Consider the following 20014-nt stretch of genomic DNA (forward strand, 5'->3'; position numbering starts at 1 on the left):
TTTAAAGCGTTTTTCAGCTCCTCGTGACTGTTCCTTAGTCCCTTGATCTCTGTAGCAAGAGATTCTCTGCTGTCAGCTATACTGTTTTCAAGCCCAGCGATTAATTTTATGAGTATTATTCTAAATTCATTTTCTGTTATATTGTTTAAATCGTTTTTGATCAGTTCGTTAGCTGTTGTTATTTCCTGGATGTTTTTTGAGGGGAATTGTTCCGTTCGGTCATTTTGTATAGTCCCTGGAGTGGTGCGGAACTGCACGGCAGTTCCCCTCTGCTGTCTTGAATAACTTGCATTGGTGGGCAGGGTCACAGTCAGACCTGATGTCCGCCTCCAGCCCACCCCTGGGGCCACAGTCAGACTGGTGTGTGCCTTCTCTTTCCCTCTCCCAGGGGCAGGATTCACTGTGGGGTGGCGTCGCCCGTCTGGGCTACTTGCACACTGCCAGGCTTGTGATGCTGAGGATCTGGTGTATTAGCTGGGGTGGATCAGCAAGGTGCACAGGGGCAGGAGGGGCAGGCTCAGTTCGCTTTTCCTTTGGAGATCCGCTTTGGGAGGGCCCTGTGTGCTCCGGAAGGGAGTCAGACCCGCCAGAGGGATGGATCTTCAGAAGCAAGAGTTGGGTGTTTGCGCGGTGCAAGCAAGTTCACTGGCAGGAACTGGTTCCCTTTGGGACTTTGGCTGGGGGATGGGTGAAGGAGATGGCGCTGGCGAGCACCTTTGTTCCCACCAAGGGGCTCAACAACCCTCCCTCCCATTGTCCTCCAGCCCTCCCGTTCTCCAAGCAGAGCTGTTAGCTTATAACCTTCCAGATGCCAAGTCCTGCTTGCTATCGGAACACACTCTGTCCAGCCCCTCCGCTTTTGCAAGCCAGACTCGGTGGCTCTATTTGGCCGGCGGGCCGCCCCTACACCCTGGCTCCCTCCCGCCAGTCCGTGGAGCGCGCACCGCCTCGCCGCCCTTCCTACTCTCTTCCGTGGGCCTCTCGTCTGCGCTTGGCTCCGGAGACTCCGTTCTGCTAATCCTCTGGCGGTTTTCTGGGTTATTTAGGCAGGTGTAGGTGGAATCTAAGTGATCAGCAGGACGCGCGGTGAGCCCAGCATCCTCCTACGCCGCCATCTTCCACAAAAGCCCCTTAATAACTTTAAATACATACAAGCTGTTTAAGGGTACCTGGGTGGCTCAGTCGTTTGAGAGTCCAACTCCTGATTTTAGCTCAGGTCATGATTTCACAGTTGGTTGAGTTCAAGCCCTGCCTCAGGCTCTTCACTGGCAGTGAGGAACCTGCTTGAGATTCTCTCTCTCCCAATCTCTCTTTCTGACCCTCCCCCACTCTCTCTCAATACAAACTTTTTTTTTAATACAGGCTGTTTACATAATTATTCACACCCATAATTCAGAAAGTGCTTTCTATTTCTAATTTGCATTGTTGTTAAGTGTCCGCTATTTTCATTATGATTATATGAATAAGTATATTTGTTAGTATATTTGAAAAATATGTTTAAATCTAAAGGGAAGTTAGAAAATAACATGTAAAAACAAATGGTCCAAAGGTAATGCAAATAACTGCACATTAAGTAAACTCTAAAAGATATTTTACCTGTTTTCACATGCTTGAAAACACTGGCTGAGGAACCTATCATCACAGCAAGTGAATATAGACACTATGCCACCAGTTGGGCAGTAACTAAAATTATAAGCAAAAACAGAAAAAACAGTTTCCTAGTGGGGTAAAATACCCCTCAGGCTGTAAGGTAATTTCAGCAACAACTCTGAAAATAATTCTGCACAATCAAAATTCTCTGACACTATTCTTCAAACCAGTATTTGCTATTTTGTCATGTGTTAAAAAAAACTCAGTGACAATTATTTATTATTATGCATTCCTTTGGACCTTCATAAAATGTACTGCCAAATACCTGTACATTCTGTAATGAGTTGGGTGGGAATAAAATTGTTCAAACTCACTGGTCATTTCTCTTTCCTTTCATAAACGTTTTCAAAGGATTAGGATCAAAAATCTGTAATAACAGGGGCGCCTGAGTGGCTCAGTTGCTTAAGCATCCGACTTCAGCTCAGGTCATGATCTCACAGTTGGTGAGTTCGAGCCCCGCATCAGGCTCTGTGCTGACAGTTCAGAGCCTGGAGCCTGCTTTGGACTCCGTGTCTTCCCGTTTCTCTCTGCCCCTCCCCCAATTGAGCTTTGTCTGTCTCTCTCTCTCTCTCTCTCTCTCTCTCTCTCTCTCTCAAAAATAAACAATAAATTTTTTTAAAAACCTGTAATAACAGATTTCTCATTTTAAAACACACAGACCGTGGTATATGCAAAACCTAATATAATTTGTGATGGCAGACCAGGGTTCATAGGGTGTGAAATAGACATGTAAACATTCAATTTTATTAATTCACTAGGCAACGATAAAAAGACCATGTGTAAAGCACACTGTATTGTGTGTAGCTTATGAATATGGTTCACATCAAACCAATAGATTTCATTCCTGTGTGGAGGAAATTAGCTTCACTCCTTTTCTGTAATTATACCTAAAAATGCATGGTCACAAAATAGTGCCAGATTAATGAAAATTCATTCTCAATGCTGAAGAAGCAGAGGCTGTTAATGATGGCAGGTCAATATCCACATCAAATCACATGTCATTGTATATAAATTACACTGTACCACCATCATGAAACAAATAAAAGGGCAAGAGGCCCCTTCCTCAAAAGACTCTAAAATCGAAATGAGAAAAGCAGACACACATGCATGTGACCGTTATAGAGCATAAGCACATGCAGGTAAATGTATACAATCAAAAAATAAATGTTGAAGGAATGCATAGTAATGGAGTGATTTGGGATATGACCAGTTAATGATGGTTTATAAAAGGTAATTTCTTAAATATTTGCCTTTAGCAGAAAATAATACAAGGAAATTATTTTCTTAGAGTCTTTATCATCTGAATGATTAAATAACATGAATTTGACATCTGTGACTCCATTTAATATTTCAAAATGACTATAATTTGAGAATGTTTGTAAAGCTACTAGTGTGTGTGTTTATGTATTTGCTTTACTAGGGGCTGGGGTGAACAAAAAGAAACCAGTTAAAACTGTGATAAGGAAAGAAATCATCCATAAAAAGACAAATGCCAAGATTCTAACAAACATCAGGTTTGAAAGATAGGTATGTAACAGATTTAGAAACTTCTTTCTTCAATATTTTAAAAGAAATTATAAATACCTGTCTGGAGTTAAACATAATACTTATAAATGCGAGAAAATAATGAAATGCTAAGAAATCTTTTTGTCTTATGGACAACCATTTTTTTCTTCAAAATCAATTATAAACATTAATCTAGTTCCAATAACAAAGATAATAGGATTACAACTAAGCAAAAGAGAACACAGAACACAGAAGTGTAGAGTTAGAAGTCTCCAAAATCATTAATACATGGAAAACCTGAGGCCAAAAGAGGTTACTAATTGCACTAAAGTCACAGAGAGTGAGAGATCAAGGACTAGAAATCTAGATACCATGATTGGCATTCTAGTGTGAGTCTATTAACACACTCTCAAAATTTAGTACTACAGAAAAAATTTATTTATAAAGGAACAAGGCAGGGCACCTGGGTGGCTCAGTAGGATAAGCCTCTGATTTCGGCTCAGGCCATGATCTCATGGTTCATGAGTTTGAGTCCCACATTAGGCTCTGTGCTGAAAGCTCAGATTCTGGAGCCTGCTTTGGATTTTGTGTCTCCCTCCTTCTTTACCCCTCCCATGCTCAAGTTCTGTCTCTCTCTCAAAAATAAATAAACATTGTTTTAAAAAATATATAAAGGGAACAAGGCCAATGAATTTAACTTCATTAAGGAGATTTCTATAAGTAGTACATAGTTCTACTTTTTCAGATCTTCTAAACTAGGTAAGGTTTCTTACCTAGACAGAATTTAGCTAACTTTGTTATTTCAATGCTTTTATGGATAATTTTCCTTTGCATAATTTTAGAATAGAATTTTGGAATAGAATCCATCCAGAACCTCAGAATATGACCTTATTTGGATATAGGGTCTTTGTAGATATAATTAAGGTAAGGATGGAGATAACATGGTAGTAGTTAGAGCAGGCCCTAAATCCAGCTAGAGTGTCCCTATAAGAGACACAGAAAAGACACCCAGAGACATAGACAAAGCTACGTAACTACAGAGGCAGAGATTGGGATTATGCTGCCAAAAAACAAGGAATGCCAGAAGCTGGAAGGAGCAAGGAAAAGATCTTCCCTTAGAGCCTTAGGAGGGACCTCTCTGCCAACACCTTGGTATTATCAGACTTCTGACCACCTGGCTTCGACAGAATACACTTCTGTTGTTTTAAAGTCACCCGGTTTTTGGTAATTGTTATGGATGCCCTAAGAAACTAAAATAATAGTATTAAATAATTCCTGTTAACTTCAAGGTTTCTTTTAGTATTATAAGTTATATAAGACACTATGCATTCAAGGTGATTTATCCATCTATAGACTATTTTTCTTTGTTTGGGTGTAATTATGTCATACAAATTATTCTCATTCTTCGGTTTATTCTTATATTTCGTTTCCTCCTTTTCTGATTTTTTATTGTCATTTAATTGCTTTTCTTTGCTCACTTGTTTCTGTCCAGTAGGAAGACTAAATTAGTTGTTTACTTGTTGGTTTCTGTGAGAGAGATTCTAAAGTAGGGGTGATTAGATAAAATCTTATGTCTGCTGGTGCATTTAAGTCTGGTGGAAATAGAAGATATGGTTTATACTATGTAATGGTTACAGGCATTTTGAAGGAATAACAGGAGACTTTTTTATGAAAAAATATCTGGAAACTCTGGGTTAATAAAATTAAATAAGTTTCTTTCCTGGAGGACTTTAAAAAGCTTTTCTAAAAACAATGTCAATGTTCACTGTGAGTTCCCAAGAAGGGAAAATACTACACTGCACTCCCATAACATATTTAACCATGTGATATAGACACATAGCCCACCACCATCACTTCTGGGGTTCTTTGAGGGACAGGTTGAGGAGAGCATCCCCTTATCAGGAAAAAAAGAGATTTTTGGACCAGAGTCAAATGGTAGATACAAGTCTAAGGAGAGACTGCTGCTTATAAGTAAGAATTGGTAAGAATTCTCAGGACACTCAAAGGAAAAGTAAGGATAATGGTGCTCTTTATTTCCTTCACTTCTCAAAACCCACAAATATACACACAGGCACACCAGAGGCACTTCCCGGTAGCACTATGTTACTTTTCCTCGTTTACTCAACTTGTAATGCCATAAGGAATAATGCTAAATGCTGAATATACAGGATGATTAAAACATAATCCTGACCTTCTGCAGATCTCCACACAATAACTTTCCTTGTCACCTTACTAAAGTTCATATAATAGCTGGTGCCTGACAAACTCATATCCCCTTCTTCAGGGAGCACTGCCCACAGTCACCTTCTGAGATAATGGTCCTTGGTTAAGCAATTTATGGCTGATACCAACCTGCCTCCCTCTCCCTTACTACAGGCAAAACTGATGTGATAAGAGAGGGTGGCCTGACCATACTGTGGTTTGGCCTGCAGACTAAGGTGACCTGACATGAAAAGCTTTGCCCAAGCAGAAACAAATGGGGACCAGAGTCACCCCATTAATAATTTGAACTTAGTAATACAGAGATGGCCAGGCAGTTAATATCAGGAAAAGACACACACTCATGGAGAGCCCATGTTAACAGAGCAAATCAAGTTAATGCATCATGAATTTCTGCTGCTTAATTGAAGAAACTCATGACAAAAATAACTAGGTTCTAGGACTACCATGGAAGGTCAAGTAACCTTCCATATCAGCCTCCAGTAGGTACAGCTATACTGCTGCCCCTAGAATTTCTGTGAGATTGTTAGCTCCCTTACTGCAACATGTAACATGGTCTCCCTGCTACCTCCCAAGTTATCCTTTAAAAAAGGCAAGTCAGGTCATAATATTACTTTCCTCAAAACCCTCTAACATCTTCCCAGCTCACTCAGGGTAAAAGCCAAATTCCTCTAAATGGATCACAAGACTCTCCATTATCTGCCTCTAGTGACACTGGCTTCTTTGACCTTCCCAACCAAGCATGTGTTCTTGCTATTTCCTGTTTTCTAATAAGGTTCCTCCTCCAACAGACTACATAGCTCACTCCTTTAGACATCTGCAAGCAATGTCACTGAAGTCAGAGAGGCTTTCACTTTTCACTACCTGATATAAAATAACACCATCCACTCCCCAGCACAGATCACAACCTGACATTTTCTGTGTGTGTGTATGTGTGTATACACATATTTTTTTTAATTGCCACATTTCTCCTACTAGAATGTAAGCTCCAAATGGACAAGCCCCATAGAAACAAGGGAAATTTTATTTTTGTTATTTACTTATAAGATATCCATCTGATATGTAAAAGCAAACCACATGATAGTAAATGCTAGTCACTGAACTATTCCAATTTAAGGAATTACCAAGGAAAATGAACTCTTAAGAGTAAAATAAAATTTTCTTAATTTATCATGTAATAGTAAACTGGAATAAATATCATAGAGATGGCATGTGAATTACTAGAGGTATACAGTAAAGAAGTCCCAAATTTTACTACACAGAGCCACGTGGTCATCAGAAAATGATAATTTTTTCAATGCAAGGATATATATTCTTAAGATATTACACAACAGGGGTGCCTGGGTGGCTGAGTCAGTTAAGCATCCGACTTCATCTCAGGTCATGATCGCACAATCAGTGAGTTTGAGCCCCATGTTGGGGTCTGTGCTGACAGCTCAGAGCCTGGAGCCTACTTCAGATTCTGTGTCTCCCTCTCTCTCTTCCCTCCCCCACTTATACTCTGTGTGCGTGTGTGTCTGGCTCCAAAATAAACACTAAAATCTTTTTTAAAAAGATATTACACAACAAGAAATAAATGCATTTGGTTACAGAACATGTAAACTTTCAGATGATTTTTTTAAGTTTATTTTGAGAGAGAGACAGGCAGAGAGGGGGAGAAGGATCCCAAGTGGAGCCTGACATGGGGCTCAAACTCACAAACCCTGAGATCATAATCTGAGCTGAAATCAAGAGTCATACACTTAACTGACTGAACCATCCACACATCTCAGGTGATTTTTTAATCAGAGAAATATAGGCTCAAAGGATGCTATAGTGTCATTAAAAATTAATCTGAGTTATATGGGTAACCTCTCCACAACTATAATAAAAGCTTTATTTCTTAAACTGGTGATGAGTACATAGGTGATTTTATATTCTCCTTTATACGTTTGGGTGAAAGATTTCAGAGTACATTTTTTTTCAGGTCAGGCAAATTTTAATAAAACAAAGTAAAAATATTTAGTATGTGACAAGAGTGAAAGGAAGACATTTTACAAGACTTTCCTTACTGTAAGGTAGTACAAAGATGTGGTTAAGAGCCCAGGTTCTGGAGTCACAATACCTGGGTTGTTGTCTTAGCTCTGACACTAGCCATGTAACACTGAAATGGAGCAAATAACATTTCTTAGCCTCAAGTTCCTCATCTATAAAATGCAAACAACACTGATACTACTAATAAAGATAACCTAATTGTATGTGTATATTTCAAAATCTTAGAACATGTCATGGAAGATAATAAATGCTAATTTTATAAGTTTCTTATTATTTTTAATTGTTTTTAAAGATGCTGCAGGAGATATACCTAGTAAGAAGTTGCTTCAGCCAATATCAAAGAGGTTACTGCCTGTGTTCTCCCCTAGGATTTCAATGGTTTCCTACCTCACATTTAGGTTTAATCCATTTTGAATTTATTATTGTGTATTGTGTAAGAAAGTGGTCCAGTTTCATTCTTTTGCATGTTGCTGTCTACTTTCCCCAACACCATTTGTTGAAGAGACTGTCCTTTTTCCATTGGATATTCTTTCTGACTTGTCGAAGACTAGTTGATAGTTGTGGGTTCATTTCTGGGTTTTCTATTCTAATCTATTGGTCTATGTGCCTGCCCTGGATTACATGGGTAACTTCTCCACAACTATAATAAAATAAAGCTTTGTTTCTGAAACTGGTGATGAGTACATAGGTGCTTTTGTATTCTCCTTTATACTTTTGGATGAAAGATTTCATAGTATATTTTTGTGTCAGTACTATACTGTCTTGAGGTGGTTACCTTGTTTGATTCATCATTATAAAAAGAAAATGAAAATTGAAAAATACAAGAATTTCTATTTGTCAGGTTATACTCAAAATATAAATTTAAATTTAGTAGGTAAAAGTAATGAAATGATTACTGACAATTATGACAACAGAAATACTATCTTTGTCTTGAAAACATTTTCAACTTTATCCAGTTAATTTAGAATAAATTTCAATATAAATGCATATATTTCATATGCCTAAGAGCCACAGCCAAAAATCCTAAGTGGATTATAATTGTCAATTATGTTCTTCAGGTTCCTCAAGATTAAATGTCTCTGCCCAAAATAGTAGATAGTATTTCCCCAGAATTGGTATCTTAATCTCAAAAGTTTGGCACACATACAAGGCAGGACTGGAGAGGAAGAGGAGCACTAATCAAGTAATTCACCTTCTAAACAAAATTAAAAAGGAAGTATGCATGCCTGGTGGAAGGCTTAAACTGGATTTTAAAAACCTGCTACCCAAATATGTGTGTATAAGATAATCCAGCAATTGTTTTCTGCCTAAATATGTTTGTTAATTTCCACTTACATTATAGGTTGACCTACTTACTATTATTCCATTGTAGTCTCTTACCTGCAATAGAATCCTAATAAAGCACACTTCACTCACAAGAATAAGGGAGGCAGCAGGGTAATTAACAAAGCTAAAAAGAACCCCACAGAACATAGTGGACATTTATCCCCAGAGCATGGAAGAGGGAAAGAAGTTTGTCTTCCCTTTAAATTCAGGTGTACATATCACAATATATCAGTTCCCAGGCACAAAGATAGCCAAACATGGGCTTTTTGTATTAGTTATTTTCCTGGTTCTTGAGGAATATTGCTACAGTGAGGGAAAAGTGGCTACCTATCCAATGGCCAGTTGAACCAAGTCAATTTGGAGAGTAACCTACAAACTCATAAAACAAATCAGATTCTGATCTCAGTCAGGGTTCCTGCAATTGTATAAGTTATATACATCACACACACAGATATATATACACACACATATATCTCCTAGACAATATCTTTCCAAACTGAGATTCTAAGGAAGAAATGTGTGTCTCATTGCTTCTCCTCCAGTGTGATTTTTCTCAGGGCAGGCAAACTTTCAAGAGTGGTTCAGAATTCCTCATGTTTATAAAGACTAGAATTTGCAAAGTATCTCATAATTTCAATAACAGGTATGTTAACTATCTGTGGCTATCAAAAAAGTGCCATTTATGATTTCTCTGCTTTTGACGGAAGAAAAGTTAACTCAGAAAGCTTAAGCAAGAATTGGTGGCAAGTTTTTATAATGGCTGGCAAAGAGGCCAAATTCTGTAGCTTCCCTGAAAGTATGGATTACTGTCAATACTGCATATAAGGTATTTTCAGTGTTTTTGCACTTCATTTTAGTGATCCAATTAAGACAAGTGATGCTTTTCTCTTCTACTTGTCCAAACGAACACATGTATGTATGTATGTATGTATGTACATATCTATATCTATATCTATATCTATATCTATATCTATATCTATAGATATATCTAGATATAGATATATCTAGATATATCTATATATAGATATATATTTTTTTCTTTCTACTAATGTAACAAAACTTTTAACTTGAAAGACAGGATCTTGAGTGTATATATAACTCAGGGCTTACTTTATTCAATTATTTAAAACTATCACATATTTAATTTAAAACATGCTAAAATGTATTATTACAACTAGGATATGCTATTATACTGAGAAGAAAAATTTATTTTGGGTAATTAAAATTATTAATCTTCTAAAACAAAACAAAATGCTTTTCAAACAAAATTAGGGAAAAAATCACACAGGAAAGTCAAGATTTTTACAAAAGTATTTTAAAAAAATATTCAAATAAATTTGTTTACTAAGCCTAATATTCCTATAATTATTTTTTGTTTCTCTGCCTAATCTGTAAGAATAAAACTTTGTTATACATAAAAAAGAGCATTTAGTACTATAGAGAAAGATCAGAACATCAAATTCACAGAAAGTCTGGTATCCATGTACCAAGCAACTACAACAGAGTGTAATTTAATCCAAATATCACCACACTGTATTTGAAAAAATCATTAAACTTAATCATATTAAAAAAAGTTTTCAGAGTAATCTTAGTTTTTAAATAGTATATTTAAACATACTGTAATCTATGCTGTTATTTAAACATAGTTATAATCTTATTTTTTTAACAAACATGTTAATAAGAGCTGGCATTTAAAGGAAGTATAGTCGTATTAAAAAAAAACAACTTAAAGATGTAGTAATAAGACCTGTTATTTAAACACAGTATAATCTTATTTTTTAAACATAAATCTATGGTAATAAGAGCAAATCACTCAATAAACATTGAACTGTGCATTTGAATTCATAAATTGCTCTCTTTAGCACTAAATTAATCAATAACTATATTTAGCAAGAGATAATATAAGCTAAATCCAAACACAGAAAATAAGTCTAATGTAAAAATAATATAATGTTTGTTTTTGTCTCTTAGCTGGCTCCCTGACTGCATCTCTATTTTCCTAATATGTGGATATGTCAGGAAAAGCTACCACACAACTAAAAATTTTCAAATTTTTTCCATACCTTTTCTGCCCCCAATTAATCCATCCAGGACTGTTTTAATTTGCTTGCTGGAAAATACTACAAAAAGTCCAGTCAATATATCCATCACCATCTCTTCCCGAGCTTCAAATACAGTTAGAAAAATGGAAAAGCTCAAAGCAGTTGGAAAAGCATTGAGGTTCTAAAGGATGCCAGTTGAGATCTTCTGGTGAAAAAAATCTACTTCCTACAAGTCAACAGGTTAAACTCACTCCCAGCTGGTGGCAAGGGTCTTCGAAAAATGGAACATCTTTTCACCACTTCAATTGGCAGATTTAAAATGCTCCTCATCCACAGTGGTGTAGATGTAGCCCTGGATGGTCAGATATTCAATTGCTTGCTTGATGGCCCTGTCGCTCATGCTGGGAAGCTGGGTCTGGAGCTCCTTTACATTATTGCCTTCCTGTTGACGGCATTAATGAATCAAACGCAGAACTTCTTTGTGGCGGTATTTGGCGTACACCTGGACATCATCCGTTTTTGATGGAACAACAGGAGCACTGGGCCTAGAGGCTGTTTGGCAAGCTTTATCCAACATCATATGTGCATTCACCGTTTCCACAATATGTGTGGTGAACTCGTTCGTGTCCTCCAGGACGCGGATGTTCAATACCTCAACGCCTTTTGCATCCTTAAAATACTTGAGGATGCCAATAACTTTGACATCTACTCCCACTGGAAGGGCTATCCCCTTCTTTCCTTCATTTCTTCTGAGCCACTGATATACCTCAATAGGCGCCGTGGTCATATTGTCAATTCTGTAAATTATGTAGTTTGAAGCGCTCTCTGCCGATCTGATTATCCCCATGATAGAGACCTGGGAAACTTCAATTTCCCTGATCTTGACGCCATTGTCAACTAGAGCATAGGTGAGCAGCTGGTTTACACAACAAAGTATAATATTCTGGGTTCGGTCCCTGGACCTTGGGGGAGCTGCACCATCCTGAGATGGTCGGTCATTGCTTCCAATGGTTCCACCCACTGCAAAGGTGCTGCCATAGCTCTGAATCCCATTTTTCCTCATCTTAAGGACAGTTCAGGCTGATTAGGAGGTAGGCTTTGGCTCTATTTGGTGAGTTCCTCAGGCGGCCTCTGACTTCTACAGTGAGCTACCACAGAAAGCTTGGGAGTGCGACAACACAAGCAGCCTCACGCCCCTGTGGAACCAATCAGCTACCAGAATGCAACTGCCTTCAGCCAATCAGGACATACCAGCTTCTCAGGTGATCCCCGCAATTCTTTGGTGTTCTCTGGTAATTGCTACACTGTATTTTAAAAGCTTCACATATAATTTCAAGCCTTTCTTGCCATCTTTATAAAAATGCATTTTTACTAGGTACCCCTTCCCTTCATTCCTAAATCCCACAACTTCTTCGATAGTCACTACTTAAATATTCATTTATTCACTCATATAATCAACTGTTCAACAGAAATTTCCAGAGCACATAAGTGCACTATGATAAAGAGCTATAGGTTTACATGGAGAGGGTGCACAAAAATGGTTACTGTTCTCAAGGAACTCATATCCTTGTTCAAGTCATTAAAACCAGAAGCATTCTAGAAGAAATGGCAAGACAGTCACCTTTGAATGATTATCATATTCAAAAGTAAGTCACATCTTACCACTGACTTCTTAAGTTTTTTTATTGTAGAATTAAAATTTTCCAGTTATTCTGACAAATGCACTATAGGGAACAATAAATACTATATTTCAATTTCTACATTAATTCAAATGATCTCTAAATTATTTTCAAGATTCTATTGGTGGGTCAGAGAAATACAAAATGTGGGCCCCATTATATATTAGGAAAAACATAAATAAAATCAAAATGCCATTTCTGTACACTTTTATGTGATAATTTCTGAACTTAAGATTGTAGCAATTTACAGGAGTATATCCAAGAATATTTTCATATTACACCAAAAATCTATTTTTCCTCATAAAACATTTTATGTTTGTTACAACTAAATATTTTTTATGATTAATAAAGAATATCAGTTATTGGATTCCACCATTGGCAAGGAACTTCTTCCTTAAAAATCCTTTGTAGTTAGAAAATAGCCTGTGTAGAGCTTTGAGTTTATTAATACTATCATTCCTTTTATTGGTTAAAATAATTTAATTTTTGCTATCCCAAATTGCAAAAATATGTGAATAGTAACCCAAAACTTGTAGAATATAAAATTATATTTATTTCTCAGGTTAAAAATGAATACTATCAGAGCCAATATACTTTGTTTTACAAATAAACATATAAAAATTGTTAATCTGTGCATACAAATTACTGAGTAACTGGATACTTAACTGTTTGACCCATGTTTTTTATAATCAAAGAGAAATTAAACATCCAAGTAATATTTGTGGGTGCATGGGTGGCTCAGTCAGTTAAGCATCTCACTTCAGGTCATGATCTTGTGGTACTCTCTGACCCCACCCCCCCGCCCGGCTCATACTCTGTCTCTGTCTCTCTCTCAAAAATAAACATTAAAAAATTTTAAACATCCAAAATAATATTTGTATGCTTAAAGTTGCACAATATTAGAAATCAGATTAACTATATTTTTTAAATATTTACAACCTTATACTCAAACATGGCTGTTTTATTAGCTAAATGAGAGTGTTGGTCAAAAAACCTTGAAGTTAAAATGATGTAACTGATTGTATTCCTGACAATTATGTGCAATACAAATTGTATAAATCATACCAAAGCAGTAAGAATCACCTACCTGACGGGATTGCTGGTTAAAGAAACCCTCAGAGATTCAAGGCAGTTAAGAAGTTTCTCATCTGAAATACCAGATCGTAATTCATGAACATACTCTTGTGAAGACAGGGTGCATTCATGTTTGCTGTTTTTCAGCCCTCCCTATTAAAAAAAAAAATACCATTTTAGACAGACAACAGGTTTTCAAAAAAACTTTTAAAATAAAATACACAGAAGATGTAAATATTTTACTATAGAAAAATGTGTCCAGAGTGCAATTAACTTAAAAATTCGTGGTTATAGAACTGACATGGAAATATAATGTTATGTATATCTTAACAATCTCCTCATCCCCATTAAAAAAAATTACACTGTGATACTCATGGTCTGAACATGATATGGATTTGAGATAAACTGTCACTGAAAGATGCTTAAATTTGCAATGCAGACACTAGCATTAACGTTTGCTGGTCCTCCTAAACCCACAGGATAAACTTTTAGAAATTATCTTATTAATTTTCTGAGTTAAAATGTTTATATTCTATTCCACAAAATATAGTGAATACAAGTTAACACAAAACATTATGTATCACCCAAATCTATTCAAATATATCAAAGAATTAGCCTACCTCCGAAAAGACATGAAAAGTTACTAAAATGTAAAACAATACAGTTTCCATTTAGCATGTTATTCAAATTAGTCTAAAGTATTCACTAATCCCAAACTGTTTCTTCCTATGTTACTCCCATGTTGTACATTAATCTTAAAAATCATTAAATGCATTTATCTTATAATGACTAGTTTTTACCTTAATTTCCGATATATATGGGGTTATTGCTAGAACTCATTACCCCATCGCTGCTCCTTAGCTTCATCATCTTGCTATAACTTTGTAAGCAGTTTGGGGAAAACACTGAGAGTAAAACCTCATCAACACATTCATGTACTAATAACTCACAGTTTCAAATTCTAGACATACATAATCATAAGTAACCCAATCCTATATTACAAGTGTATCCCCTGAATTAAAATTCTAGTTTGCACTGCCAATGAGAATGCAAACTGGTGCAGCCACATTGGAAAACAGTATGGAGGTTCCACAAAAACTTAAAAATAGAACTCCCTTATACCCCAACAATTGCACTACTAGGAATTTATACAAAGGATAAAAAAAATACTCATTCGAAAGGGCACATACACCCTAATGTTTATAACAGCACTATCAACAATGCCCAAATTGTGAAGAGCCCAAATGTCCATCAACAGACGAATAAAGAAGATGTGGTGTGTGTGTATGTGTGTGTATGCATCTCTGTGTGTGTGTATACACACACACACACACACACACACACACACACACACACATATATACTAGAATATTACTTGGTGATCAAAAAGAATGAAATTGTGCCATTTGCAACAAAGTGGATGGAACTACAGTATATTATGATGCCAAGGAAAACAAATCATTCAAAGACAAATATATGATTTCACTCATGTGTAATTTAAGAAACGAAACAGATGAACATAGGGGAAGGGAAGCAAAAATAACATAAAAACAGAGGGAAATGAACCATAAGAGTCTTTTATTTATTTTTTTAATATGAAATTTATTGTCAAATTGGTTTCCATACAACACCCAGTGCTCAACACATCAGGTGTCCTCTGCAATACCCATCACCCACCCTCCCCTCCCTCCCACCACCCACCAAACCTCAGTTTGTTCTCAGTTTTTAAGAGTCTCTTATGTTTTGGCTCCCTCCCTCTAACCTTTTTTTTTTCCTTCCGCTCCCCCATGGTCTTCAGGTAAGTTTCTCAGGAGCCACATAAGAGTGAAAATATATGGTATCTCTCTTTCTCTGTATGACTTATTTAACTTAGCATAACACTCTCCAGTTCCATCCACGTTGCTACAAAAGGCCATATTTCATTTTTTCTCATTGCCACGTAGTATTCCATTGTGTATATAAACCACAATTTCTTTATCCATTCATCAGTTGATGGACATTTAGGCTCTTTCCATAATTTGGCTATTGTTCAAAGTGCTGCTATAAACATTGGGGTACAAGTGTCCCTAAGCATCAGCACTCCTCTATCCATTAGGTAAATTCCTAGCACTACTATGGCTGGGTCATAAGATAGATCTATTTTTAATTTTTTGAGGAACCTCCACACTGTTTTCCAGAGTGGCTGCACCAGTTTGCATTCCCACCAACAGTGCAAGAGGGTTCCTGTTTCTCCACATCCTCGCCAGCATCTATAGTCTCCTGATTTGTTCATTTTAGCTACTCTGACTGGCATGAGGTGGTATCTGAGTGTGGTTTTGATTTGTATTTCCCTGATGAGGAGTGATGTTGAGCATCTTTTCATGTGCTTGTCGGCCATATGGATGTCTTCTTTAGAGAAGGGTCTATTCATGTTTTCTGCCCATTTCTTCACTGGATTATTTGCTTTTCGGGTGTGGAGTTTGGTGAGCTCTTTACAGATTTTGGATACTAGCCCTTTGTCCGATATGTCATTTGCAAATATCTTTTCCCTTTCCATTGGTTGCCTATTAGTTTTGTTGATTGTTTCCTTTGCAGTGCATAAGCTTTTTATCTTCATGAGGTCCCAATAGTTCATTCGTGCTTTTAATTCCCTTGCCTTTGGGGATGTGTCAAGTAAGATATTGCTACGGCTCAGGTCACAGAGTTTTTTTTCCTGCTTTCTCCTCTAGGGTTTGGATGGTTTCCTGTCTCACATTGAGGTCCTTTTTTATCCATTTTGAGTTTATTTTTGTGAATGGTGTGAGAAAGTGGTCTAGTTTCAATCTTCTGCATGTTGCTGTCCAGTTCTCCCAGCACCATTTGTTAAAGAGACTCTCTTTTTTCCATTGGATGTTCTTTCCTGCTTTGTCAAAGATAAGTTGGCCATATTTTTGTGTGTCTAATTCTGGAGTTTCTATTCTATTGCATTGGTCTATGTGTCTGTTCTTGTGCCAATACCATGCTGTCTTGATGATTACAGCTTTGGAGTACAGGCTAAAGTCTGGGATTGTGATACCTCCTGCTTTAGTCTTCTTTAAATTACTTTGGCTATTTGGGGCCTTTTATGGTTCCATACAAATTTTAGGATTGCTTGTTCTAGTTTCGAGAAGAATGCTGGTGCAATTTTGATTGGGATTGCATTGAATGTGTAGATAGCTTTCGGTAGTATTGACATTTTGACAATATTTATTCTTAGCATCCATGAGCACGGAATGTTTTTCCATTTATTTCTATCTTCTTCAATTTCCTTCATAAGCTTTCTATAGTTTTCATCATACACATCTTTTACATCTTTGGTTGGGTTTATTCCTCGGTATTTTACGCTTCTTGGTGCAATTGTGAATGGGATCAGTTTATTTATTCGTCTTTCTGTTGCTTCATTATTAGTGTATAAGAATGCAACTGATTTCTACACATTGATTTTGTATCCTGCAACTTCGCTGAATTCATGTGTCAGTTCTAGCAGACTTTTGATGGAGTCTATCGGGTTTTCCAGGTATAGTATCATGTCATCTGCAAAAAGTGAAAGCTTGACTTCATCTTTGCCAATTTTGATGCCTTTGATTTCCTTTTGTTGTCTGATTGCTGATGCTAGCACTTTCAGCACTATGTTAAACAACAGCAGTGAGTGTGGACATCCCTGTTGTGTTCCTGATCTCAGGGAGAAAGCTCTCAGTTTTTCCCCATTCAGGATGATATTAGCTGTGGGCTTTTGATAAATGGTTTTGATTATGTTTCAGTATGTTCCTTCCATCCCGCCTTTCTCGAGAGTTTTTATTAAGAAAGGATGTGGGGGCGCCTGGGTGGCGCAGTCGGTTAAGCATCCGACTTCAGCCAGGTCACGATCTCGCAGTCCGGGAGTTCGAGCCCCACGTCAGGCTCTGGGCTGATGGCTCAGAGCCTGGAGCCTGTTTCCGATTCTGTGTCTCCCTCTCTCTCTGCCCCTCCCCTGTTCATGCTCTGTCTCTCTCTGTCTGAAAAATAAATAAACGTTGAAAACAAAAATTAAAAAAAAAAAAAGAAAGGATGCTGAATTTTGTCAAATGATTTTTCTGCATCGATTGCCAGGATTATATGCTTCTTATCTTTTCTTTTATTAATGTGATGTATGACATTGATTGATTAGCGAATGTCGAACCAGCCCTGAAGCCCAGGAATGAATCCCACTTGGTCATGGTGAATGATTCTTTTTATATGCTGTTGAATTCGATTGGCTAGTATCTTACTGAGAAGTTTTGCATCCATATTCATCAGGGATATTGCCCTGTAGTTCGCGTTATTTGTTGGGTCTCTGTCTGGTTTAGGAAGCAAAGTAATGCTGGCTTCATAGAATGATTCTGGCAGTTTTCCTTCCCTTCCATTTTTTGGAACAGCTTGAGAAGGATAGGTATTATCTCTGATTTAAATGTCTCATAGAATTCCCCTGGGAAGCCATCTAGTCCTGGACTCTTATTTGTTGGGAGATTTTTGATGACTGATTCAATTTCTTCACTGCTTATGGGTCTGCTCAAGCTTTCTATTTCCTCCTGATTGAGTTTTGGACGTGTGTGGGTGTTTAGGAATTTGTCCATTTCTTCCAGGTTGTCCAATTTGTTGGCATATAATTTTTCATAGTATTCGCTGATAATGGCTTGTATCTCTGAGGGATTGGTTGTAATAATTCCATTTTTATTCATGGTTTTATCTGTTTGAGTCCTCTCCCTTTTCTTTCTGAGAAGCCTGGCTAGAGGCATTTCAATTTTGTTTATTTTTTCAAAAAACCAACCCTGGTTTCATTGATCTGCTCTAGACTTTTTTTAGATTCTATATTGTTTATTTCTGTTCTGATCTTTATTATTTCTCTTCTTCTGCTGGGTTTGGGGTATCTTTGCTGCTCTGCTTCTATTACCTTTAGGTGTGGTGTTAGATTTTTGTATTTGGGATTTTTCTTTTTTCTTGAGATAGGCCTGGATTGCAATGTATTTTCCTCTCAGGACTGCCTTTGCTGCATCCCAAAGCATTTGGATTGTTGTATTTTCATTTTAATATCTTTTCATATATTATTTTAATTTCTTCTCTAATTCCCTGGTTGACCCATTCATTCTTTAGTATGGTGTTCTTTAACCTAAGGCTTTTGGACCATTTCCAGTCTTTTTCCTGTGGTTGATTTCAAGTTTCATAGCATTGTGGTCTGAAAATATGCATGGTATGATTTCAATTCTTTTGTATTTATTGAGGGCTGTTTTGTGACCCAGTATGCGATCTATCTTGGAGTATGCTCCACGTGTACTTGAGAAGAAAGTATATTCTTTTGCTATGGGATGCAGAGTTCTAAATATATCTGTCAAGTCCATCTGATCCAATGTATCATTCAGGGCCCTTGTGTCTTTATTGATCCTGTGTCTAGATGATCTATCCATTGTTGTAAGTGGAGTATTAAAGTCCCCTCCAATGACCACATTCTTATCAATAAGGTTGCTTATGTTTGTGATTGTTTTATATTTTGGGGGGATCCCATATTCAGTGCATAGACATTTATAATTCTTAGCTCTTCCTGGTGGATAGACCCTGTAATTATTATGTAATGCCCTTATTCATCTCTTGTTACAGACTTTAATTTAAAGTCTAGCTTGTCTGATATAAGTATGGTTACTCCAGCTGTCTTTTGACTTCCAGTAGCATGATAGCTAGTTCTACATCCCCTCACTTTCAATCTGAAGGTGTCCTCAGGTCTAAAATGAGTTTCTTGTAGATAGAAAATAGATGGTCTTGTTTTTTAATCCATTCTGATACCCTATGTCTTTTGGTTGGAGCATTTAGTCCTTTTACATTCAGTGTTATTTTGAAAGATATGGGTTTAGAATCATGGTGATGTCTGTAGGTCATGCTTGTAGTGATGTCTTTGGTACACTGTGGTCCTTGCAACATTTCACTCACAGAATTCTCCTTAGGATCTCTTGTAGGGCTGGTTTAGGGGTGATGAATTCCTTCAGTTGTTGTTTGTTTGGGAAGACCTTTATCTCTCCTTCTATTCTGAATGACAGACTTGCTGGATAACAGATTCTCGGCTGCATATTTTTTCTGTTTGTCACATTGAAGATTTCCTGCCATTCCTTTCTGGCCTGCCAAGTTTCAGTAGATAGTTCTGCCACTAGTCTTATCGGTCTCCTTTTATATGGTAGAGCGTGTTTATCCCTAGCTGCTTTCAGAATCTTCTCTTTATCCTTGTATTTTGTCAGTTCCACTATGATATGTCATGCAGAAGACTGATTCAAGTTACGGCTGAAGGGAGTCCTCTGTGCCTCTTAGATTTCAATGCCTTTTTCCTTCCCCAGATCAGGGAAGTTCTCAACTATGATTTGTTCAAGTACACCTTCAGCCCCTTTCTCTCTCTCTTCTATTTCAGGAATTCCTATGATATGGATATTGTTCATTTGACTGCATCACTTAGTTCTCTAATTCTCCCCTCATACTCCTGGATTTTTT

The 20014-nt window shown here is 37.1% G+C and overlaps 1 protein-coding gene across 4 annotated transcripts in view; it reads right to left on the reverse strand.

Annotated features, from left to right (window-relative positions):
• DIAPH2 (diaphanous related formin 2) overlaps positions 1 to 20014 on the reverse strand; it is a 1032498-nt gene that overhangs the window by 815075 nt on the left and 197409 nt on the right. For all 4 annotated transcript variants that reach the window (XM_040467675.1, XM_040467674.1, XM_040467672.1 and 1 more), the window contains one exon: positions 13545 to 13684. In XM_040467675.1, coding sequence (XP_040323609.1) covers positions 13545 to 13684 — 140 coding nt within the window. The remainder of the gene's footprint in view (positions 1 to 13544; positions 13685 to 20014) is intronic.

This window comes from Herpailurus yagouaroundi, unplaced genomic scaffold (assembly GCF_014898765.1).
Source record: "Herpailurus yagouaroundi ecotype Mexico unplaced genomic scaffold, PumYag 67556, whole genome shotgun sequence".
Classification (NCBI taxonomy): Eukaryota; Metazoa; Chordata; class Mammalia; order Carnivora; family Felidae; genus Herpailurus; species Herpailurus yagouaroundi.